This window comes from Dicentrarchus labrax, unplaced genomic scaffold, assembly GCF_905237075.1.
Source record: "Dicentrarchus labrax unplaced genomic scaffold, dlabrax2021, whole genome shotgun sequence".
In the NCBI taxonomy this organism is placed as follows: domain Eukaryota; kingdom Metazoa; phylum Chordata; class Actinopteri; family Moronidae; genus Dicentrarchus; species Dicentrarchus labrax.
Window position 1 is genome coordinate 15848301 of NW_026136714.1, and position 27423 is coordinate 15875723.

General features: G+C 39.3%; 1 protein-coding gene across 1 annotated transcript; it reads right to left on the reverse strand.

Annotated features, from left to right (window-relative positions):
* Window positions 1-663: 663 nt before the first annotated feature.
* On the reverse strand, window positions 664-2895 carry gas1a (growth arrest-specific 1a). The gene has a single exon (XM_051423198.1). The coding sequence runs from the start codon at window positions 2295-2297 to the stop codon at window positions 1509-1511; it is 789 nt and encodes a 262-aa protein (XP_051279158.1). The 5' UTR covers window positions 2298-2895; the 3' UTR covers window positions 664-1508.
* Between the last annotated feature and the right edge of the window lie 24528 nt (window positions 2896-27423).

Sequence of the window (27423 nt, forward strand, 5' to 3'; positions counted from 1 at the left end):
AGTGTAAAAGTTACTGCGTTTGTTACATAGCTGTATCTGGAAACCCTTTATGGGACGAAAATCCCCAAAAATCCTATCACACACACCCTCCCACTTAAAAACAATGTTTCTTTAAATTAGTGAAATTAGTTCATAGGCAACCGGATTTATATGCAATACATTATTAATGGATTAAACCCCTTAATCAGTATTAATCAGTATTGTAAAAGCAAACTAAAGAGCAAAGCCAACATGTAGCACTGTAAATTAGCCTATTATGAATCAAAATAAGTGGCTATAACCATTAAAGTGGCTTATTTTATGCACAGCTGACCGTAACCATTATGCAGAAATTAACACAGGGTTTTAATAAATAAGTGTGTGAACATTTACACACACTTCATCAGATTTTTCTTTTGTTACCATACTTAAGTGTATACATTAGGCAAGTTACTCCAAACTTATGTAACTTAAAGGGGTCATATGAGGAAATAGAGCATTTATACTGATGCTTTTCTGTCAATTTAACAGGTCTTTGCTTATATAGCTTACATTAACTGATCAAACATGTATTTTCCACCATAATTAATGTTTTCAAAATTTACTTTGGTGTAAATTAAGGCACAACACTTATCAAAGTAGTGATGTGGCAATACTCAATAAATAACTCACAGTCAAGAATGATAACTTCAAGTTTTCTTTATGCCTTCTATAAAAGTATATCAATAAGGCAATCATACAGTGGATTTAGACATTTCTCTCTCTCTAGGCTATACACAGTGAATAAATCATCTCATAGCCTCAAACATAGAGGATTCTCTGAAAAAATCTATATAGGCTATACACATATATACAATGCACATTATCTTTGAAGAGAATACAGTCAAAATAACTTCCCTTTAAAGCTGGAATTCTCAGTCTTTTATTCACATGATGAACATTTGGATGTAACTAGGTGGCATGTAATAAATTACTGTTTCACTTTAACTCCTTGTCTATTTACAAGTTAATAGATTCCAGCATTAAATACTTGTAAATCAGATAGCCTGGTGCCAAATGGCAACAGTGTCATATAAAAATAGTTCATATCTTAAAAAAAAAAAAAAGAAAAGATTGACAGTGCACAGCATGTACTGATACTGTTGCATTGTTACCAAAACAAGCCAACTGTGTCTCTATCGTGAGAACTTTACTATCAGAGTCTGTGACTGGGAGAAAGTAGGCAATCTAATTTAGCTTATCACATAAGCAAAGCATCTGGAGAGCCGTGAAGTGGTGTGGTTTGATAAGAGAACAGCCTGGAGTCCAGGCAGTTTCAACAATATCTATCTGGTCTCATTTGCATAGAAAATATCCTGATGTGATATCCTCGTCTAACACTCTTAAATCAAACAAGGCCTGGGCCAAAACACCCTTTCCTTTAGTCTCTGAGGCTCTAACCTTTCACTATAGTAACAGGTCAACGAGTGACAAAAGTTTAGATTGCCTTTTATCCGGACAATAGTCGAGGCAGATTATGAACCCGGGGACTAAATGAGGGGCAACAGAGCCAAAATGGATGCCAACAGGGTCAAAACACAGTGGGCAGTGGGGAGAGAGGCTCCGCTTTTCGTATCCTCCGGATAGTCCTGATCCGAGGGTTCGTCATCGTAATCTGCGTCTTGGCCGTAGTCGGACCCGCTGCCCTCATCCCTCACCGGAGAGTCGAAGCACAGCGTCTTCATGCTGCTCTTCACAAACTCGCAGATGGCCCTCTCCGTCCCGTCACACATACAAGTGTCCAGCTGCTGACCCTTGGGGATTTTACGCATGTTCGCGATCACGTTCCGGCAGGCGTTCGTGCAGATCGCCCCGCTGAAAAGTTTCCCGCAGTGGTTCAAATAATCGTGCATAGCGGAGCTGCACTGCTGGTCCCTCTCGCACTGTCGCCGAGCCTCCGTGCAGCCGGTGCTGGTAGTCCTGGGCAGACAGGGCTCGATGGCCCGCTTGGTGCTCGTACACAGCGGATCGTGGGCGCAGCTGCAGTCTTCCAGAGCCGGCCCGCTTTTGGTCAGGTTGAGCTGGACGAGAGAGGAGATGCAGTGGCTGGGGCACTTCTTCCTCTCCCCGTTCAGCACGGGGCCACATGCGCGCGTGTAGTGATCGTATGCGTAATTGCACTCGGGCTCGGCTTGGCAGTTCATGATGGCTTGCCAGCATATCAGCCGCCGACCGTGGGACGGCGAGGCCACGGATAAGTAGCCAAAAAACAAAAGCACACAGCCTAGAGGCCAAAGAGATCTGCAGACGCTCTGTGCCAGTGCACCAGAGCTTGCCATTGTTCTGCAAAGCTCACAGCAGTGTCATATGTGAAACTTCTACACCACTTCCATGGATAGTGTCTTCACTGGGTAGCGTTATTTATTCCGAGGCAGATGGTGTGTGATAGGCCCGTGTGTGGGCGTTCAACAGGCTGGCACTACGCTGTGTAATCCCGGCTCCATAAACCCGTCAGCGCTGATCCATTTGAGCCGGATTCTTGAGCGATCCTCCCGTTATCCATACATGATCGGGGCGAAAACTAGGACAGAAACTCACAGGGGTAAAAGATGCGCCAAAAGAAAAGTTCTCCACAAGTTTAGGAGAGTTTCTGCAGCGGCTCATTCCATCGCAGTGATTTCTGAGTTCATGCAACAAACTGCCTCCAGCTCAGCGATTCCCTCTTGCGTCCTCTGTGCTAGCGGATCTCCACCAAAAAGCGAAACCCGACAAGTCCCGAGAGCCCTTTGGTGAACTGCGCTGGATCATTTAGCAGTCCTTGTGCGCACGGGAGTGCAAACAAATAGTGCATGGGGAAAAACAACAACCCTTGTGGGTCGCAAAGTGGTCCTCTACTCTCGCCCCTTTGAGCATTTGTCTTTCTGTTCCTCAGCCCCCTCTCCACACATTAGCGAGGTGCCTCTCATTGGTTGGCCACTTGTTGTGGGTTTCTACGTAGCGATGGGCGGGAGTTGAGGGTGGGAGGAAGATGGTCTGGGGAAATACAAGGTGAGGTGGGATGAATGTGTTGCAGAGTAGATTTAGTGGAGACAGCAGTCCTCCTCATATTTTATCTGAGGGACCGATTTAGTAAACTTCTTATGCTCGCAGAACTTCATATATCGCATGTGATAGTATGGTTTTCATAAAAACTATTGCTGGTATTCGTCAAGATTATGATCACAACCTTTGGTTTATACATTTAATATACAATATTCGGCTACTAAATACATTAAGGCATGTAGGATAATAAAAGTAATTTAAATGGCTTGTGACATGTGTTATACGCCACCTTATGTTTTTAAATATCTTAATTTGAAGAGTAGTTTTTTTCATGTACATCCTAAAAAGATAAGATATAAAATAATAAGGTTTTAAAGGAAAAAACACAAGTTTTCATGAACATGCTGTTGGTATTTGGCCCTATTAGTTATAGGTTCAGAATGTTTTGTTTAGTGTCCCATGACTTCTACTGCATTACAAGGACAATAATAAAAGCCTATACGTCTATAACAAGTTTTTTATTAAAATTGAATCTGTATGTACTTTGCTGTGCATTCACAGCCACAAAACATAGCTATAGTGTTTTGTGTTTTCTTTATCCAAAGGTGGGGAGCCAACAGGAAATGAAATGAGACAGAGAGAGGACAGAATGCAACAGAGGTACTCGAACTTGGGACGTCACAATGACAGTATGTGGTACGTGCTTCATCCACCACGACAGCCCAATAAACACAACCTTTTATACTTTAATATCCTGTAGATAATTGATAATGACACCATGACTGCACCGGTGTACAGTGATAAATTGAACTCCACAACTTCATGCCTGCAGTGCTAATGATTTGTGCAGCATCCTCACTGATAATTTAATCATCCACATCCTATTAACTCTTCCTCAGCAGAGTAGTTGAGTGCAAATTAATTGTCCTATAACAGGGCACTCAGTGAACATCATTTAATATAATCACTCATTAAGGCTAACTTCCCTTCCCATATTATTGCTCTACATCATACGCTGTCAAGGGTTAAGCCGGTGAATCAGAGTACTGGCACTTTTCTTTGCTGTGTCTTGCCTTAACATGCGATCTGATATTAATCCTGCCCAGAGTAGTCATACTGATTATACGTTAAACCTGAAGGACTTCAACCTCTGTTGTAGTATATATCATCAACCTGTGATTTTAAGCGGACAGGAGAGATTTTCTGATTAACTGATCATGAACTTTCATTTCCTCAATCTGTTGTTGTTGTAGTGATGTTCTCCATTATTAACTTCCAACAGTTTAGCATTGTGAAACAGGTGTCAAGATAGACTATAGACTATAGATTTATAAATATAAAATTATGTTGTATTAATCCTGCTAGAAATGTAGGTATCCAGGAGTTTATACGAGACATAAAAACACACCAACAGACACAAAAATATTATAATAAAAACACAGCGGTGAAGTGATAGTTTGCTATCAAACTCCACTGGAAATATCTTCTGATATTGTGCTAAAAGTTAAAAAACTTTAGTGTTTATTATGTCACCTCGACTCTCACAGGCTTGAAACACAGTTTTCTGGTTAACCTTTTGGTCTAGAAATTTGACAACTGTCCATCATAGTATACTGAAGACCAAGTTTACACATTCAAATGTCTTGTTTAGTCCAAGCAACAGCTCAAAGTTCAAAGATATGAACTGGAAAACGAACAATTCACATTTGAGAAGCTGAAACCACTTATTTATTTTTTCCTAAAACATGTCTTAAACACTATCATCAAATTATTAATTTTACTTTTTCTGTTAATCTACTATGAATCGACTACTCATTTCAGCACTATTTTGCATGTAAACGTCCTTATTCATGGAAACAGGTTGAGCATCTGGCAGACGTATGCTAATTCTAATCACTGCTGTCACATTAATTCACCACTACAGAAACATACTTAATACATAACTAAATACAATAGTATAAGAAGGAAAGTAAAAAATGTAAGACCTGTGAGCTCTTCTTGAAGCAGCCCTGAATGTGTATTTTAGATTTTTCTCTGACCATTAAAAACATCAATAAAAATCAGAATACTTTGTTTGTTTTAGAAACAGCTTTGACTTTACAGCTTCTTTCCAAGAGATTAGATATCTGCCTGGACCTCATCATCAAAATGACACAAGTGTGTATGTGTGTGTGTGGGTGTGAGTAAAATGATAGCCCACATGTTGACACATGAGCGAGAGGAGGCAGTTTAGTTCTTGAGGCTTGATGTGGATGAGGGAGTCAGGGAAAGAGAGCAGTGAGGGCACAAAGGCTGTTTGTGTTTCAAACAGCATTCTGATCTCAGGAATGTACCTTTAGGCCACAGCCGTGAGCTTCCCACTGCAAACAATGCACTCAATGTCAGTTACGGCTGGCTAGCGCAGACGCTGCTGGCGCTACTCCAAGGTCCCAACTCGTCGAAAATGATGGATACAGGGAACTCAATACCTCAGGAGTCCCTCTCCTGCTTTCCCTCCAGCACAAAGAATGGAAACACTGTGTGCTTCGACAAAAGATTTCGAAACACCGACGTCCTCATTGTTTCAAGTGCTTTTAGCACAACTGTAATATGAAACAGAGCATCACCATTTAAGTGAGGTATTCATTCATTTATCTTTTTTATAACAGTGTACATAAAGCAGCAATTTAGCTTTTCAGAGTCCATAACAATTTGCATATTTTGAAAATGGATTATACTTCTAGGAGAAAATGCCTCCTTAAAAACTCATCAACCACATTAAAAATCTTTCATCCTGAACACTTACAGACGGAAAAAAACGATGATCGAATCATCCAACACTTTTGCCTTTGCCAACAGCTGTACGCTTAAACCAGATGTGCTGCACTGAGAGCGGAGTGTCGTTACTTTGAGGGCTCAATTAAACCAGAGTTCTTGCCGCAACAGTCCAATTAAGGGACAAACATAATGATATTAAAACCATCCCCTGCTGGTGTTCAGAACATTGAGGGTTTTCGAGGTTCAGTCAAGTTTTGTCTTTTTAAAATGGGCTGTAAAATCTTCATCTATGCTCAAGTTTACATAACAGAGACTGCACTATAAAGGATGTATACGTTTGAATGAACCAAACAAATCCTGCCCACTGTCTATCACTTATCCTCACTTTATTAATGAGAGTACAATCATAGTGATTACAAGTAATCAACATTGTGCAGGATTGTTTTGTTCTTTCACAGTCAACTGTGACATTAAAAGACATTTCTGCCTTATGTTTTACATTATGACATTTTGACTGCCACGGTATCTAAATTGTTAACTCATGAATGCTCACAGGTCTGCTGTTGTTGAGGTGTAAAGAGAGCCGTGTTGTGAGGATCTCATCAGTAACTGTGTGTCAGTTGAATCCCAGCAGAGCGGCTCAGAGTTGTGCTGTCTGAAAAAGGAAATATCAGGATACAGGAAATGAGTTGGCAGGAACTATCCATTAAAATTGCTTCCTCTTTGGGATTTCAGAGAAGCGATAATGGCAAGTGATAAGTTATTTGGAACAGAACCAAACAAGATTAAGGATTCATTTCCTTCCTCATGTCTGCCCATTAATTTGCCTCTGTTTCGTCTGTGCTCTTCCGGGGGATTTGTGTTGATTTGTTCGGTTTAGAACTGCAGAGTGACGCACAAGTGATTACAATTGTACAAGTTGTCAGATAATGGCAGAAAGCCATAAATAAACCACCTATTTTTGTACCATTTCTATAGTGCTTTGGCTGCAAGTCATCAATCCCTAGAAATTGCTTTGCTTATGTGACAGTGTTACACTAAACCACAACAACACATTGTCCAAAAACACTGATATAATGCAGTTTTTAGGAAATAAATACTATTTGCTTTTCTTAAAAACAAAAGCTCTAGTTTTAAAGAGTAGTAAATTCAGCTTCCTTTCCTGCAGCGTATCATTCGCCCCGCTGAAAAGGTGATCGGTTGCAATCTGCCATCCCTCCAGGACCTGTATGCCTCCAGGACCCTGAGAAGTGTAGGTAAGATTGTGACAGACAGCTCCCACACCAGATACAAACTCCTTCAGTCACTTCCCTTCTGGCAGGAGGCCGCAGTCCATGAGGACCAAAACCTCCCGCCACAGGAACAGTTTCTTCCGATCTGCAGCTAGCCTGATCAACAAGGCCTGGGACCCCCACTGACACTGACTCTTAAACCCACCACCCTGAATATATGCATTACATTAATGCACTTTCCTTTACGGCTCCTTTTATTGTCTCTATTTTTATCATCATTTATATTGTTCTATGCTTAATAATTATGCACCAACTTACCTGATTCTGGGTGTTGTGCTTTAAAGTAGGACGGACCCCTTCTTTAAAATCCTGCAAAATGTGTAAAATGTTAAATGAAGTGTTAAGGGGGCGTGTTCCTTTAATCACTAAGATTAAAATCATCCATCATGTCAAGGAAGCACTGATCCTGCTGACCCTTTTATCACAGTCCACTGCACTAGAATTTCTACAAGATTCAACATGATCTGATCTACACATTTCATCCTCCATCAAAACAGGAAACAAACTGACAAAATTATTATCACAGATTTGGCCATTTTGGTCTGGTGCAGCAGCAGTCATAGTTTGTATAAGTCAGTAATTTGTTCTGTTTAGTGGCGCCCAATATACAGTAGCATATCATCAATAAGATTCTTCAGTGTCTCACATCCATAAAATAACAAATTTAGGGGCATCCATTTATGAACTTAAACTGGGGTTTTACTGACCAATGTTTTAAAAAAAGGAACAGAAATTGCAAAAATCTAAATGTGAGTTAATATTACAACAATACACAATTTTTAAAATAAATGGGTTGGTTGTGCTGATCATGAACCACCTCATCCCTGGTTTGTGCTGATTGTTTATTGCATGTGGTTTCCAGTCTCTCTCTCTCTCTCTCTCTCTCTCTCTCTCTCTCTCTCTCTCTCTCTCTCTCTCTCTCTCTCTCTCTCTCTCACAGACGACAACAAGGGCTCTTTGCAGCTATAAGGCACCTGGTCATAGAGACATTTTATTGAGGCATCCAGAGACTGAGGCCCTCCTCTTCCCGCTTGTCTCCCAAGTGGAAGCTGAAAAACAGTCTTGGAGGGATTGTCAGGCCCATCATTTGAGCCTCTAAATCAGGTAGCCCTAGACATCCTGACTATGAAGCACTCATCGTGGCCCTAATGTTTACTTCCAGTAAACTAACAGTGAAGTCCATTAGGGGTGGAGCATGTGCTTTTAGAACTGTAATTACAACCAGGTAACGTCTGCACTATTTACCCTGACTAACCTCTATGAATCTCTACATGGCCTCCACACACCACATATTACACAAGCAGCTGTTGCAACACATGCTGCTCTACCATCAGCCTGTATGAGCGGCTGTTCATACAGACCTGAAGGCCTTTCAGACAAACACCAGCACATATGGACAAACCAATAAAGACCTAACCCCCGACACAGACATACGACCTTAATCTCCCAAACATGGAATGCAGCATGGAAGAATGTAACAATATAAAAACACAACAAAGCAAACATACTCATAATCACTCTGACCACAACTGCGAAACATTCCTGATCTGTTGTTGATGAAAGGCTCGGCTTCATTATAGCAAGTGATAGAGACCTGTGCACACTTAATTAATTAATTCAAACAAGACATAAATGGAAAATTTCATTTGAGAGGACTAATGGTAGAATAATGGTAGAGCTGGGTACTGTATGCAATCTTCTGATACTGCTGCTGAGTTTCTGAATTAGTTCCAAAGGGATAACTTGTTAAATACCCTGGTTTGAGGAATAACATATTTTTCTATAAAAAGAAACAACCTATTTTGTCCCATTTACAAAATGTATTACACAACTTCTCAATGTGTCAACATTTAGTGTTGCCATAACACAAGCAGCAGTAAAATAATTTTGCCTAAATAAAACACAAAGGTAGGAACATTTCCTCATTTACTTAATTAACCATCTGATAAAAGAAAAAAATAATAAAAAAAGTCAAACATTTGAAGCCAACTCTCAATTCTTGGCAGATCTGTAAACTTGATAATATGTGCCCATTTCAGTTGGTACTATTGGGGTTCAATACCCAGCTATATGTGATGGTAAAACATAGGTTTATAGTGATTTCATGTTATACTAAGCATGTCTTTATGACGCACCCCAGTATCCCACAAACTATGTTCATGCTAAATGATTATTCAGGTCACGATTTCCATCCAAGTTCAGCGCTCTTGCAGGAAGTAATGTGTCCTATATGTAGAAAGGCAGAAACTAGTTTCAAACATAACACTGACATATCGTCACTTTTTAAGTTGATGTGGTGAACTTGTTAAACAGTTACTTATATACATATCCAGTTATGAAGCAACATTATCATTCATTTGGGTGTCATGTTTCCAGCCACCCGGCAAATGTAAGTTCAATTTCACTCTCTTTTAGCTCTGTTTTTGGTCTCTACCAACTCATGCTGGAAATACTTGGCTTTTTAGCTGCTAATGTGTCACTGTGTTTATCAGCTGTGTCTATCTTCTGTTTGATGCTGTTTTTAAGAGTTTTTTGATTGAAAACTGCTGCCTGCTGTGGCCAAAAACAACGCTATGAGTGTTGGTGTGTCACACTGATTACCATTGCCATTTGGTAAATTGTTATTACCGGTATACATACATTAATTTAAGTGTTTTAACACTAACCATACCTTGACCACAGTTTATTTGCCACAACCATAATCATTCCCATATCATTGTCCTGCTTCAGTATTGTAGAAAGTGTTGGCACCTTGGCATTAGACAAAAAAAAAAACATCTTGGCATTGGACGTTATATACTTTTTTACTGACGTAGCCTGGGGTTCTGCAGAATTGTCCAGTATCAATATTCTTGTCTGGCAATGGGAGGTTTAATGACCTTTTTGTATTTTGTAATTTACTAGATTGGAAATAAATAAAATAAATAGACTCCACTGAACTCCTCTGTGCATCTCTAACATTTACGCTACCCAGTCTTTGAGTATACAGCTGATAGGATATGTAAACAACCAAACACACAGCAGAATACCATCTCTCCATGGCTTTCAAACTTGTGTCCCAGAACCCCCTGCAGTTTTTTGGCAGGCCTCCAAACCTCGAGTACCAATTTAAGAGATTAGACCCAGAAAAAGCACACAAGACCAAGACAAATGGCCCCCACCAGATCTCCCCCGGCCAACCTCTGGCAACACAGTCTGCTATAGAGACGTCAAGTAGTGCGGCAGGGAATGTGAAACCTTAGCATGTTCCCCCATTTGGCACGTTCCTGAGGCTTCAACGCAGTTATGAGGCCACTTCATAGGAGTGTAAACTGTGTATTTAAAAAGCCGTCATTGTGGGACTAACATTGGCCCTGGTGTAGGTTGTTAGAATAACTGAATGACACAATGGTTTCTTTTCTAAATAAACAGATGTGGGTAGGCAGTTAAAACCTTCATTTTTTTTTTCTCTTCCTCTTCGTCTCCTCCTCCCCTCCTCCATCCCATCTGTAAGTGGCCTTGCACACACACACACGCACACACTCTCTCCCTCTTTCACTCACTCTCGCTCTCTTCCTCCCTCCGTCCACATGTCTATGAAAGGCAAAGGGCCGGTTTCCTCCTGCAGCTGTTCAGTACAGACAGGCCTCTATTCCAGCCTCCACAGTGAAGTGATATCGGTCGTCTACGCAGTCTGATTAATTGCGTGTCATTCTTAACTCCTCCAAGACCACTGCCCCTCTGCAGCCCCCCAAAGCACCCTTCACTCCTCCTCCCACGCTGCACATGGAGGAAATGAACTCACCACAATCCTGCTGGCACTGGACTCCTATCAAATCTAATTCTCAATGAAAGATTACTGTGGTATACTGAGGCCGGTCCAAATAATAATAATTCATGGGTTCTGGGCATAGCTAATGAAAAGCACTTTAACTCACAATGAGAGTAATAATTTGTATATATATATATATATATATATATATATATTTCACTTCTCTGTGTTCGCTGAAGCTTCAATATTGTCTGCATGTCTTGATTTAAATGGTAGGTAAAAATCCTCTTGTACCAGAGAGATATGTACTTCATATTACTAGAAGAAACAACTGCGGCTTGTTTGTTATCAACTAATCTCTTCAATAGTTACCAAAAACTCAAATGTTAGTGGTAATATAAATTTAAAGGAATGACTTGTCAGGTATTGCCCAGGCTGCTTGATTTAAGGCAATCATCCAGGAACAGCAAAAACACCATGACAATAACAACTTGACAGTAAGAAACTTCCAAGATACTGTAAAGTGAATTCTGTTGATACTGAATGTTAGCAGGCACCTGCTGGGTACTCAACTCTTATCATCTTTTGACTATATATCAAATTGCGTATGTTGTACAGAATATCAAAAAAGTAGAAGTCTTTCTTTATTTAAAAGTTATTTTGGGGCGCCCAGTTAGCTCAGTGGGTAGAGCTGGCAACCCATGTACCAAGGCTCAGTCCTTGCTGCAGCGGCCCAGGGTTCGAATCCGACTTGCGGCCCTTTGCTGCATGTCATCCCCTCTCTCTGCCCACCTTCCCTGTCTGTCTGCAGCTGTCCTATCAAATAAAGGGAATAAAAGCCAAAAAAATACTTTGTACATGTGAAAAAATATATATTTTGGTAAATAAGAAAAACTATTGTTTTTGTAACTCCAGAAATAAACAATCATACTGGAAGTGGTTATTAACAGTTTAAAGATTTGGTCCATAATTCTGTCCATTTCTGTACATCAGTTTTTCTTTGTTCCTCCTTTTTGGGAGTTTTATCTCATCTGAATGACAAGTCTAAGGATATAGGGTGCTGTATGCTGTACAGATTGTAAAGTTCTTTGAAGTCTGTGATTTCGAATTTGGGGCAAACAATGGATAAGATTCACTCAAAGCTTCCATTTGCTTTCCACAATAAGCAATATCCAGTTCTGTATAGTTTATGGCCCACTGAAAGCTATGGCCTCTGTTGTGGGGCCTTTTTTGGGGAGTTTGAATTAAGGCAAAGAGACTTCAAATAACACACTTGGTTCCTTCAATGGAAAAATATCTAAACTTTCTGAGGTCGTTTAGTTTCGGAATTCTGTGTGGAAATTTGTCTATAAAGAAAAAACACACATTGCGAGCTTGAGAAATACTGAAAATATGATCAAGATATAAGATAAGAAAATGTACATGAAACTTAAGATAGAAGTGTATTTTAAAACTCTGAACATTTCAGGCACTTCTTTCCAATGTCCCCAACAAAGTGCAGGAGTGCATTCCCAGCTGGTTCTGCTGTGCTGATAAGGCACCGCGGCTGCCTGGTGACCAAATAAAAAGCACATGTCTGACATAGCATCAGAGATGCATCAATCCTCTGTGAACTCTTGACACCGAGGGGATTACTGTGGATAAGAATGATGTGACCAATCCACATGTTGCGTACTTTGAAGAAAGACAGACGCCATTTTGGAGTGTCAGCTTTCAGAAAACGTACATTTGATGGTTTTAGTGTTTGAAAATGGAGTCTTTTCCCTAAAGGTAGTCTTTCTATTTTATTAGCGGCATAGTACTGTTGTACTGAATGTATGCATGTAGTGTAGGATGTTTCTTCTGTTGGTACTGTATACAAGCTCCATTTACGTTAAAACCTGTGTATGTACAGTTCAAAGGTATAATATACACGTTTTTAATATAATGAACACAATAAATGATAGCTTCCAGATAATAAAACTCCTGACTGTCTGTCTGCAATGTTGCATATACGTGCCTGCATACATGTCACACCATTCTTATCCATTCCGGTCCATTTGCTCTAAGCAGGCTTTTATAGGCTGATCAATACACTTTTGGTTGCGTAGTTTTTGCTGTGGGCACGGTCACGGTTGAGCTTTGTTGTGGTTATCTGGAGGAAGTCATAGCAAAAACAACAACAACAATATCAGAAAGCACTCAAACTTGAATGCTAAGCCAGACATGCAAAGACAAGAGCTAAATAACTAAGAAAAAAACATCCTGGATTGCATTTTAAACTGCAGATTCCCGGCCTTCAACTTCAGCTTCCTTTCGCTTTATGGATGCCAGTCACTTGGCCTCAGGCTAGATGGTGTTTTGACGAAGACAGCACATCAAGATGACTGACAAGTGTGCGAGCAGGAGCTGAGGGAGGAGGAGTAAAGGATTAAGAGTACACTTCACTGCACCAAAAAGGCGAAAAAGTTTTTCTGAGCCAGAATCTCCAATACAAGTCCCCTTAGGGGTCATATTTCTGATTCTTAAACAACTTAGATATCGACAGGTCTAAAAGCTTAACTGAATCAGTCAAGCAGAGCATAATTTCTTTGTCCTGAAGACACAAGTGATGTGCTAGATATACAGTAGATGGACAGCAGAAAAAAAAGCATTGTCCCAATCATTTCTCAAGGTGAACAATTAGCTGCCTGCCATTGTGAGAGATGATAATGACCTGCAGTATCAGGTCTCGCAGGAAAATTAAGTGAACAATGAAATCAAGCACCAGTCCCAGAGAAGATTAATTTAGCTAAAAGACAAAATATATGATAATATACTGTATACATAATATATATTTACTGACTTAAAACTCGTAACAGATTGACACTAATTGAAGTGACTGGCCAATAAAAATTAATCACGTCATTACTTGGATAAAACTTGCACTAAAATGCACTGCTTTCTGTATGACTTCTGTACATCTCATTAAAAGCAAAAAGAAGAGAACTACATCTCACTGTGAGAATTTTGAGGGGAGGTTATTCTGATTTTTGACATGATGTAAAATTCCTTCCACAAAACGTAATGTTCTTGGCAAACAGAGGCTTTAATACTGATGCATTTGGTCCGCTCACATGTGTGTCACACTCTGGTATTTCCAACATCTGAAATTACATCATTAAATCATTTCACAGAGACAAGTTCATTGTAATCGTTGTGCAATCAGGACAGAAAAAATATTCATGATAAGGTTGATTCAAGACCACTCCATCACGCCAATCCTGATTTTTACAAGACAATTTAAGCTCTAAGAGCTCACTCTAGTTTTATCTTTCTGTGCGAGAAGACAAACTTTCCAACATTTTTCTCCCGAGTAACAATCCAGACTTGCAAATGTTAAACAAAAGCCATCTTGGTGCTGATGTTTTGCCACAACATACCACGTCAGTGTCTGCTTTCAGCTGATAACAGCCAGGCAATAACTCTAGTGGGGCCCCAGATGGTTTTGGACAGATTCATCACAACTAACACCCAGGGTCAGCCGCAGGTAATCCATCAGGGCACTGAGCTAATTCAGCAGTGTCAGGTAGGAGCAAAATAGGTCTGTGCGACTTTTTTTCTCTGCTCACTTTATGTCGAGGTTACGACTCCACTGACACAATTTATAGCTTCTTCCAAGTGTGTAGCTCTGTGTGCATCGCTAGAGCCGGACTGTTCACAGGTCGCGCTGGAGTATAACATGGATCAACAAAATCTCTCACCTTGAAGGTTTTTGTGTGTAGTGAGTAGTTTATACACACACAGGACGACATGACAGCCATTAACTCAGTAAGGAGGAAAAGCTCTCACTGGATGACTGTGTTGTCTGATGTGGGGTTGGACTCAAATCACAGAAGCAACTGACAAATATACCTAGTCAACAGCCTCATTGCTCATCACTCTGGGCAACTCCTAACATGGCAGCACACAGCTAACACACAAATCACACAGTGTACAATAATTACTAGACAGAATTAGGCACCGGTCCAACCCAGATTAAGTGGCAGTCAATGGCCACTGCATTTCTGGAAAAGAAAACTGTCTTCTTAAGCAATGTCTCAGAAATTGACTGTGTAATGCTGCATTACAAAGATATTGTTACCATAAACATAACATGTGGCTCATTATGCATTTATTTTAGAAAACATCTGTAGGCCAAGAAAACAAATGACTTCATATCCCACATTGGATCGCTTTGAGATTCTCATTAGAATTGTTGTTACAATGGTTTATGTTTGTTGGTTTATGCTGTATAAACAAGTAATAAGTCAAGTGGAATTCACAGCTAATTTAACATTGATCCACAGGAAGGGGAAGCTCAGAAGAGTCAAGCTTAAAGCTTAGTTATTACAAATATTTATTGGCCAAGTCACCCAAATATCATAGTTATTTAACTCCAATCATCATTACTCAAGCCTCCAAAAGCCTGATTGATGAGTTTCTGTGTGCTTTATTACCCACACCAAGGAGGTTATGGGTCTGTTTCTTTGTTTGTCTGTTAGCAGGATAACTCAAGAACTACATAAAAGATTTTCAATTAAATTTAGGGGAACTACAACGAGGAAGTTCTGGCTCATATCTCCTGCACCATGATATGTAGAAGCAAAATTATTTTTTCTATGATTCCTCAATTCAAGATAGACCAAACAGACTTTCTTTTTCAAACTTTTTTTCAATACTTTCAGAAATGTCATTAAATCTTCTCCAAATTTGGCACAGTACATATTTGGACATGGATTGTTCATTTGCTATTTGTTTGCTTGTTTGTTTTGTTAGTTTTTTGTTTAGTGACCCAAAGCTGATTACTGTAATAGCATAGACATGGTATGTGTGACTGTTTTATTTAAACCACTATAACTCATTGCAACCACATTTACATGACTCATAGGTCAACTTGGAGCAATCCCACTAATTCTGATGGCAATACGAGAAGTTTAAATTGTCTAAACTCAGTGGCCTGAATTTTGGACAATTCACCTTAAAAAGGTTTTTATTCCTAGGTATGGATTACTGTATTCTTCAAAAACCTGGACACTATTAGGCAATCAACATGATTGTCTAACACAATGTTAATTTAGATACATATTTTCTATTAATAACATAAATCTACAACATTGTTCATCCTTGGTGGAGGAGTACTTTTTAGCTATTTCAAGCGTTGCTAATGGTTTGATTATTCAGCCACAGTAAAATCCAGACTTGTTTGATTAAGGAGTCAATACCTTTTATGCACAAGAAGTGAACTGTTGCCCATGTCTTGGGGCTAAAACGCAACAAGTCTTAAAATTAAGTCAGTGAACTCTTAAAATAACCATTAAGACTATTAAAAATAAATCAAACACCACATAAAAGTTAAATTAGGAGTAGCAGAATGTGTTTAGTCTTCCTCAGAAAGTTGGAAACAAGAAGAACTGTCCTGGCTTGTTAACTTATATACAGGAGAAGAGAGGACAAAAGAGAGAGGGCATCAGTAGGCACCACATGTACAAAATATTTGACAATCATCACTTTTTATGAAGTTAATATACTTAAAGGTCATTTCTCTAAGGGCAGCACAATAATATCAGGAAGGTAATCATTTCAAATCAAAGCTTCCATTTCGAAAAAAACAAAAAACTCAGCCAAATTGAAATAAACAGGTTTAAAATGTAAAATGATTCTATTGATCTGTGATAAACAACTGACCTTCACTGGTGTTTCTACTTTTTGTCTAGTGCACTGTGGTATTTGGGCTCCAAAAACTCTAATAAATGTTAAAAGATTCATAAAATATCTCACTTCTGGATGAAAAATCACAAAATCTAAGCCAGTGTTCACTGCCTCTGGTGGTACATGGTGGAATCGGACATATTTTCTAAAGAAAATGGCATGAAATAACACTTTGAATGAATATTCTTAAAACTATGAGATTGTTGAAATGTGATTTTGGCATTTCCTAAAATATTTTATTAAGTATCAGCCTGTGTAGTCACGTTCATGCACATATGGTGCACATTCATTCATGATCAGTTAAAAGCTAGAATGTGATGGCAAGATAGTAAGTGGAGGTAAAATGAATGGTTCAAAAACAGTGCAATCATGGCTCCAAACAGGAACTATAGGAAAGAGAAGTGTGGACCTGGAGTGCCCCTTTTTCACCAAATTAGCTCTTGAACTGGTTTGTTCAGGATTCAACAACAGTCAACAATAAAAAATGTTTTTGAACTGTCCGTAGCTGAATAAGGTCGGCGTACACCACACTGTATTTTAATGTCGGCCATAATGGAGGTACTTGGAGAGTTGCCCCCAGTTGTTGCTTGGTTTTGTTGCTTCACTCACATTTCCAATCCAGGTGTGCACCCGTGATTCCTCCCTGTGTCTCTTTGTGTTAGAGGGCAGGTGTATCCTGCTGCAATTGGCCAAAGGTTTACCTAAAACCTAAACTAAAACTCTACAGTAGATATTAATGTCCAAAATACGCCTAGTGGAGACATTTATGTCTAATTTATGAGATTTTACAATAAAGACTTATGGGAAAGTAAAGACTGACGCACAAACAGTGAGGCCACATCTTCAGTCTATTACATACCATATCCATCACCAAGAGGGACACTGAGGCAAAGGGGACATTTGGCATAATCACGGTCATTTCCTGGACCCAGCCGTGCACCCTGGCTGTCTCTAAGTATGGAGTCTGGCAGTCTGGGCCCATATAGAGAGTGCAAACACACAGCAAACACACTCATCCACCAAGCACACAGCAGACCTCTGATCCATCTGCAACAGCAGCTGAACAATCTGCCCCTTCTTCTGGCCTTCCCTGTTCAGACATACTTTCTGTCGCAATCCGTCCGCCCCGAATGAAGATAAAGTAGAACACCAGAGCTTGATTTATCAGCCAACATTGAACTATCTGAAAGTCCCTTGCACAGATGGCTGGATAATGTCAACTTGAAGACCTTTCTCTCCCCTTGCTGATTCCTTTTATCTACCTCCTCCAGACATATTCCTGAGAATACTCAAGAGCACTAATGATAAGCCTGGAGTTTTAAAGTTAGAACTTGAGGATTAAATAAATGTGTCGGTGTGTCTCTTGTTATTGCAGCAGCAAAGCTAACCATGCACAGTTGGATTATCATAGAAGTAACTGTAAAAATAAGAGAGCCGTTTCCATTTTTCAGATGCCTAAGATGACCTCTTGGGGCCAAAAATATCAGGCTCTCTAAAGCCAAGCTGGTAAAATTAGAAAAGGATAGAAAACAGCTGCTCTCTCAGCTAATGAAGTAATTACCAATGTTTCAAATATACCTGGTATTTGTCAGTGTGATATTTCAATGATACCTTGACAAAGCCGTTGACACTGGTTATAGACTTTCAGAAGCTAATAAAAGTTAACTAACACACTAATGTCATTTATGAATTTTGAGCCAAACAACTAACAAACCAACCAAACCAAACAAACTACTTACAAAACCAGCAAACATGGAGAAAAAATTGGTCCAAGTACAATGGTAAACTTAATTAAAATAACATTGCAAGACACAATACCTATTCATCCGTGCTAGTTTGTGTTGTCTTTCCAACTCCTCAACTCTCCTGTCAAATTCTCTGCTGATCACATAAAGCAAAAATACTTTTCTCGTCTGTCAGTGCAGCTCAACCCACAAACGCACAATAAAAAACATAAAGTGATATAATCTGTAACTGGCATCAAATGTTCTTTTCTAGAGGTGCTGTAATGTAACGTCTGAGATCCCTTCTACCTCAACCCTCAAGCATGTTTTGACACATCTGGCGTGTAGCAACAGTTTTTGTTTTGTTTTTTAAAAGTATGCTGACGCTGATAACTGTCAAAATTTAAATCAATGTAATCTTCTTGATGAAACAAGCTTTGAACTAGGCGCAACAGTGGTAAAATGTCACTACTCTTGTTTGTGTCTTTCTCACTTGGTGACAATCTTCTAACCATGGGCAGCAGACACAGAGCCATATTTAGAGTTCATGGTTTTTGGCTTTGATTTGATGAATGCATGCTTACAGGGCATGGCGCCAGCTTTTTGGTCCACCAGCTTGCAAGAGGTCAGAATTGCATGATCAAAATTAATTTCCAGCATGTTAGCTACATATGTTTTATTAAATATTGTCTGGAAGATTCCCATATTCCCATATTCCCATATTCCCATATTCTACCAGCCAAAACCTTGGCTGCTGAATAGTAAAAAGTTTAAAATAACTGTTGCTTTATTTCGGCTAAACAGCACAGACATTTTCTCCTCACACAGAAAAGGTCAGCACGTCTGGTTTTCAAATCTTTGATATCAAACTATCCAGCACACTCAGGTCTTATCATTAAAGCATTTTCTAGGGTTGAGTAAGCCTCTTCACAGAGGAAGAAAGACACCCAGGCTATGCTTTGAAGTTGAGATAACATGGTCTCCACATGGTGTGTGTTAAGGAAGTGTTTTTGTTTGTTTGTGTGTGTGTGTGTGTGTGTGTGTGTGTGTGTGTGTGTGTGTGTGTGTGTGTGTGTGTGTGTGTGTGTGTGTATATGTGTGTATGTGTGTGTGTGTGTGTGTGTGTGTGTGTGTGTGTGTGTGTGTGTGTGTGTGCGTGTGCGTGTGTGTGTGCGTGTGCATGCATTTGCATTTTCACATCAAGGTAAATTTAGGCATAGGGAACATTTGGCACTTAGAATCTGCAGAGTGCACTTTCCTAAATGTTTTTCTCATGTAGGCACCTTGGAACACAATTAAGTAGAGAGTATTTAAAGCTACAGATGTTAAACATCAGCACATTCACATGATGAAAAATCTACAAAAACATTAACCAATTTGCCACATCATGATGCCATTTATCTAGATTGTAATGCACCATTCAGCATCAAATTCGTTCCAGTTTCATGATAGTTTTTGTAGTTGTACATGTTTAGGGCATCCAGAGGACAAACTCTCCAGAGTGAGTCCTTGAGAGTCGAAAGAATACCTTCTAAGTGGCCTGATTTTTCCATCAGGCTCTCACTCAAGTCTCTAGTTGGAGTTTGGGGACAAGCAAGACCTGATTTACACATCCTCCCCTACCCGACAGGAGCAGCTGCGACTCATGACAGATAGGCCATGTCATCTCCAAAATTCCTGCAGTGCTGCCCTGCTCTCAGCATTTCTGTCAACACTCAATATGACGTTCTAATTTTACCAGGGCTGGCACGCCTGTGCACCCTTACTCATACGTATATGCTGTTGTATAGAGACGCTCTTTGACAAAATGTACCAGAGGTGGGAAGTAAATGAGTAGATATACTCAAAGTACTGCACTGAAGTGCAGTTTTGAGGTACTTTACTTCAGTATTTACATTTTCTGATACTTTATACTTCATACAGGGAAATATACTTTTTAGTACTTTTAGAACTGATTTTGTTATGGTGAATATTTAGCTACAGTTCCTAGTTATAATACAGCTACTTACAGTATATTTATATACAAAATATAAAATTATCTTTTGCATATGATGTACCGCTTTAAATACCCAGCATATAAAGTAGTTAAAGTTACAACATTAAAACACTCATATGTTCATTAATAACAATTCAATGATATAATATGTAAAAACTCTCAGAGAGGCAATTCATTCTCTATAATGTTGATACTTATTTAGTACATTTTGCTGAAAATACTGACCTATTTTTACTCAAGGACATTTTTTAATGCAGGACTTTCTCACAGGTACTACTCAAGTACTTTTACTTGCATTTGAGCTTTTTTTCTTTTTGAGTATTGCTACTTTTACTTAAGAAAATCATCTAAATACTTTTCCGCTGCCACAACCAAAACAAGGTTAAACAGATACAATTACAACAAAATAACAACCTCCTAGTATTTCTGGATTTATGGAGCCAGTACATGCTGAAAGATGTTTTTTGGTGAGAAATTGGTGTTGTAATCATCCAATGCACAACCATACACAAACCAGTGCAGGCCCTTGAAGGTCTTGTTAAGGCCATGGAATGAGCTGCACAGCCCTCTGGGTAATTGACTGGGGATGTGCTGGAAGGAAACTCAAGCCTTCTTGCCATTCCAGGCAGAGCACAGCGGGCTATGCTCAGTATCAATGACAAAAGCAGACAGGCAGCAAGCACTGATGCATAAAACATGAGCCTGAGAAAGTTAGCACAACTGCGTGTCAGTTATAATTTTTTGAGTAACATGGGAGGCTGCAATGGAGCATCTAAATTGGTGTTTGGTAAACCACATAATAACTCCATATATGAAAGTAAGATGCCATTATTCAAGCAGTGTTATGAATGTTGCTACCTTCCTTTGCCTTAAAGTGACATAATCTGTTACTACGATAGGAAGCAAAGGTAAACAGACAGCACAGAGTCGGACTGCCAATTAAGAATTATGACTTCAAGAATTACAGAGGAAAACGTAGATAGATAGATATTCCTTTATTTGTCCCACAATGGGGAAATTCCAAATGCATATAATGATATTTACTGAAAGATGACTTTACTAAGGAGTGTTAACTCTAAGACAAACACATTTAAACAAGCATGTAGTCAAACTACTGTGTAATCCACAAAGATACAGCAGTTTTGTATAAATTCAGACAAGCCCAAAGAGTTGTTTTGGTTGAAACCATATGGGACTCATTTGTGAGGGAACTTCTGGCATCGATTCCAGGGCCTGGTTTTGATGTTCAGATAGGCACGGTACACATTTCGGTCAACATGAAACTATTCCAAGATAAATGTGTCGCTGTCACTGTAATAGGGAGGACAAATCCAAACTTAAACCATGCACACATTTAAATTACTTTTATTTCATTTTCCACACTTCCACAAAGAGATACAGGGAGTTAGCTTATTTTCTATAAACTCCATGATATGTCCATAAAAAAATCAAATGCCAGTTTTAATATTTCTTGTCTAGAAAGTCAAGCACAGCTTTTTATGTGGAGGAACTCCAGTAATTGGATTCCATTTTAAAAAGTGTAAAAACAATTGTGTCTATAAAGTTACAGTGAATGTTTCTCAGTTCAACTTTAACAGGCAGATTTGTGTCTGCTTTTCTCTCCTGCTTGGATCAAATTAGTTGAGGGGCCTGTTTAGGGAGAACTTAGGCTACAGCAGGGACCAACACAAGGTTCAACTCCAAAACTACTCTGTTGCATCAGCTTCACATGCAGTTACATCAAATTCTGGGGGAAAAATAGGAAACATTGAGAGCGAGAAGCTTTACAAAACAAGGAACCTTGTGATTCTGGCTGAACTAACCTATGACCTCTAAGACAAGGAGCCAAAGAATGAGAGCTCTACTGATTACAGTATTTAATAGATAATTGTCTTTTAGGCCTGTAGCATTTAAAAAAAGAACAATTACATATTACTGGCATTGGTTGTTTAGTTATTTGAACATGTGATTTTTCAACAGCGTTCTCACGATGAAAACAAAAGCGCAATGTTGAAGTATGGGTCCCTAGAGCAGACAAATTTCGTGGTTGTCCGATCCAACTCCCACAGATGAAAATGCGTTGGAAAAACAAAATGCACAACCTTAAGTACGTGAAATTGCTGCTGATTACAGTGCGGGTAGTCATTCATATAATGCTGTTCTTTGACAACAACACAACATATTTGGGCTCTTGTAATCTGGTTTGTTGCCCTTGAAACATGAGTGTTTCACAGTAATGCCCTCACCATGTTAGCCATGCTGTGATTACAATCTAAGCAGCTATGAGAACGCCATTTACTTTAGATGTGTGGTAAATTACAAGGAAAACAAAGTGTGCACACACACGCATATTGTAACATGCAGACACTTTGGCACCAAAATACCAAATGTTGCACCATTATGTAGCTCACACTTTGATGTCTGACATTACCTATACTGTATTGGAGTAGGACACTGGAGGGGAAAACTAAGTTTTGCACCGTTCTCAAATTTCCACTGGCCGACTTCCTCCTTTAAAGCTGAAGGAATCTCTAAGCGGAGCCTCCAACTGGTCCAGGATTCTCAGCAGGCCACGACTACCTTTAAGCTTCAGTAAGTGGTTTCTTGGCATACAAAGGGAAGGCTCTCCCATTTTAGCAAGCAGTTTAATCTTGTGGTTTTTCTGGAAACTGATGGATTACACTTTACCTAAAATGTTTGTGGATTTGTGTCCTAGATCTGGAGACTTACAAAATCACACCATCACGCAGTTGTGACCATGTAACCATCAATACCAAGTTGTGGCAATGTCGTTAAAGGGCAACTGATTTTACACATCAAAGTCAGTTTACAGATCTTGGGGAGAACTACTGCATATGGGAAAAAAGGGAGGAAGGAAGCTGAGGGAACTTTGATAAATTTCCTCAAGTCAGTGTCGGTTGGGGCTGATAGTTTCAAAGTGAAACAAAGATCTGATGGTGTGGAGTTAGGAAGTAGTGAGTTTACCAGACCTCTGTAGCCAGCACCTTATCTCAGCCTGAGGCTAGCAGCTCGAAGCTACACTAGTCGCTACAAGCATAAGAGTTGGTGTTGTGGGTAATAATAGCAGCCAGGTTTTGACAAATCTCTGGAGTGCTCTTTTAATGGGTCAAGTCAATTAATAGTGTTGAGGTTTGTCTAAAGATGTAGTGAAATGGTGTTTGCTCTATTTAAAGTGTCAATGGGATTTTCTCACCAAATAAACACCACAGACATTCTCCATACTTGCTAGAACAAACTGGCGGTGGGTGAGTGCATTACTAGCACAGCTTACAAATCAAAACATTAGAGCTACATATAAGGTGCTATTTTTTGTGGATCACGCACTAACCTATGTCAGAGCATTAATTCTCTCAATATATCAACTCAAGTCAACTTTATACTTGAGTCAGCACAGCAAACTTTCATGCAATAATAAAGTTATGTAGATTAAAACATTTGTATAGGCTACATCCTTTGATCCATTGCCCAGTTAAAGCACTCAGTTGCTTAAACTGTTCTCATACATAAAGCATCTACTTTGGCCACAGCTATGAAAAATGGTCCTACATCAAAGCTAATTTAATCAATTACTGTAAAGCTTCTTACTGACATATAGTTTAGCATACCAAATAATTGTTGATGTCATGATGAGGTTTTTACCAAACAACAATCATATATCACATTTTATTAGAATGAGCCCACAACCCATGTTAGAAACACCAAGTTGTAGCAAATATAGTAAGTTGATAAGTTGGCTTTGGAGCAGGAAATGTGAGAATGTGTTCAAGAGCAGGCTTTACATATAATTCAGTGTTTGGAGACAAAAGGGTGGTGTTAAAGGTGGAATTTCTTTACCTCAGCTGTCTCTGACAGACTCAAATCAACGTGTATGCATGTATGCCTGTCGTTTTTTCTTATGCAACCTTAATACGACACATACTAGGCCTCTTCTTTGAACAGTAAAACATGCTGCAGCTTCTTCTCCTGCAGCCCATGGCTCTTTCAAGCTGTAACTTCAGTCTACCAGCAGCTGCACGCCCGCATGGAGCCGCCTCTATAACAGATCCACTGCCTGCATCCGTCAGACAGACAGAGATTGAGGATGCGGCCCATGGTGGCAGGCACCACAGGTTAGGTTTCACATTCACATATTGATCAGAAGAGATACAGAGGATCACTAACGAGCACTGAAATACACTTTTACAAACTCACACAACAGTAGGCAAAAACCAACAATGTGTTGCATGACCGTCTGTCTTCCTACCATGTGGAATTAAATTGCAAAGTAACTTCATAAAACAGATGGGCATTGTATTTTCTTTTACCAAACATTACTCAAACAGGAGAAAACAATGCATAAGTTGGGGAATATATTCAGCTATGGATAAATACACATGATGTCACATCTCTGATGCAGGTAATAAATAAATATTGATCAGAGCAATCACAAACTATAAGAGTCCATCCATCGTACGGCCTTCAATAGAAGTAAATGTGAAACAGAGCAAATATTAATTGGACCGAAATTCAATGTGACCATACCTTTACTATTAACAGCACCAGGATGGTGTATGAGGTCGACGCAAAATAAACTACAGTGGCCATGTTCATCTTGCTGAAGGAACATGTCATCCAGTGCAACAGTGTGGCTCACTGGTGTGTTTGAATAGTTTTATGGACAACAGTGGAGCTCTATGGCACAGAGGAATAAGATATATTTGGCTTTGACTACACAGGAAATATTTGTTGGTAGAAACAGTTTGTCAATGATTTTGGTCTTTTCATTGGATTTGCTTACAATAAGAAAAACATAGAATAATGGATTTTGTGTCTAATACTGTTGAAGTGCCCCTTTATCTGCTGCGGGTATGCCTTTAGGGAGGTGAGAAGATGGAAGGATTTACTGCATCTATTATCATTTCACATTCATGATTTCTAAGTAAGAGCCAAATACTTGAAGGGAAATGGGATACCTTCACTTCTGGTGGTGACAGCTGGTCAGAGAGAGAGAGAGAGAGAGAGAGAGAGAGAGAGAGAGGAGAGAGCATTTTTGTGTGTGTGTGTGTGTGTGTGTGTGTGTGTGTGTGTGTGTGTGGAGAGAGGATGCAGCTGCAGCCTGGCTATATGATGGTAGGGGTCCAGAAGCAGATGGGGGCTTCAGACTGCACTGCAACACGATAGCCATTTTGGAATACCCACATGTTTTAAAAAGAAATAAATAAATAAAATCACTTTCTGTACCCAGCTTTATGAACATAACAACCAAAGAACATTTTGCCCCTATTTATTTAAGTTTTTATCTTGTGTTCTTAGGCTCATACATCTGAATGACATTTTCATGCTCTTTAAAACCCCTTTCTGCACACTTTGGGACTTTATTGCGTTATGTCATATGAAAAGATATGTTGCATTATAATCCAATCACATAAGGATGTAGTTTCTTTCTTTCTGTAGAGAAAAGTGTGATTCCCATTACCAGAGGTGTCAGCTGAGTCCTGCAGTCCAGGATTTGAATCCAGCTATTGTTCAAAGACTTTAGATTTGAAATGACTGAAGGACTTTGGCATCTGAAGGGAAGGAAACCTAATATTAGGACTGTATTTCTGTTTAATATTAGTTTAAATCAGTGGTTCCCAACCTTTTTCCTTAAAGGACCCCTTTTCTATGATTTAGTAAATGGATAACCCCTGACTGTGACATATTTCATATTATATTCAAAACTGCTTGTGTAAAACTAGTTTTGATGAATTTTGAGCTGATTATTTTCTGTTTCCTAACTTTTTAGACAATTCTCTCACTGCATTAGGAATTTTTTAAAATAATTTACCATTATACATACTTATTAGGCTTCTCTATTGACAAATTCAGTTTTCTTGTCCCTGACACTTGGCCATTGTTCTATTTACAATTTACTTTTCTTCACACAAGTGAACCAAATGCTGAGATATAGGCCCACTTTGTATATACTGTGTATATCTAACGTTTTTTAGCACGCCTTAAAATCAAGAAGTGAAGCTTTGCAGACCCCTAGTCGGTCAAAAAACTGCCTCCGAACACACCAAACCGACGCCAACTGGAGTGTACGTTCTGCACGTGCGCGAGGCGTAATATGTCCCCATAACAGCAGGCGGCACTAGTCTGTGTTGTCGCCCAAAACAAATGAAAACCGGAAATGACAGATCACTCTAGACCGAGTAAACACAGAGCACGCTGTCATCAGTCATTGTTTTCATCAGAGAGTGTTGACAGTAGTCAAGAAGGATCATTATTGTCATTACTCGCTGAACGGAAAATACGATGGCTAATAATAAAAAGATACTGGCGTTGGCGTAGTATGTTTACCATCGTAACATCCGGTTTTCTTATGCACTCACTGATTCGCTAGTCAAGGGCTAGCACTCCACCAATCAGATTGGTCATTGAGGCTGACGGTCACTGGTTGATTCTACATGTTGAATCGGCCAAAATTAACGCCGACGCTGACTGACGACGGCACGGGACACACCGAACTGACTCGAGTCACCGACCTCGCCTGACTGTCCGACGACGTCCGACGGCCGATAATCGGGTTGGTGTGTCCAGGCCTTTACAAAAAGTTTAAAATGACATGACATGATATAAAATTGCATGGTAAAAATTACCATAAAAGATATTTTGAAATGTTTCAAACTATAAAAAAAGCATAGGAATAAGTCACTTGGCTATAGATAGATAGATAGATAGATAGATAGATAGATGTGTACGAAGTCAAGTGTTCAAAGACATTCTGGGAAACAAAAGAAAGAAAAGTATTTACAGCAAAAATAATCCTCCTATATGAAGCTCAGGATTCATTTTTGGTATATTCATTTATTTTTACTTACACATAATTAAGATGGAGTGTTTTCCAGATTATATACTAGAGGTCACACCACAAATCCAAACTTAAATTTCTTGCTCCATTTAAGCAATTTCCATCAAGTCTGTAGCCAGGATGATGACAATGCAAAGTCGCATTATTAAACAATATTAGGAATTAGAGGTTCACAAATCACCCTCTAGCAGGGGTCGAGTTACACGGGAGCCAGTGGGAGCTGAGCTCCCATTATAAAGGGGTCTGATCTCAGATGAAAGCAGTAAAATCATATATCCGGGTGTCTCTACATTACCACAACCATTATTTTAAAGCCAAATAATGCATTTTTCTACGTGATG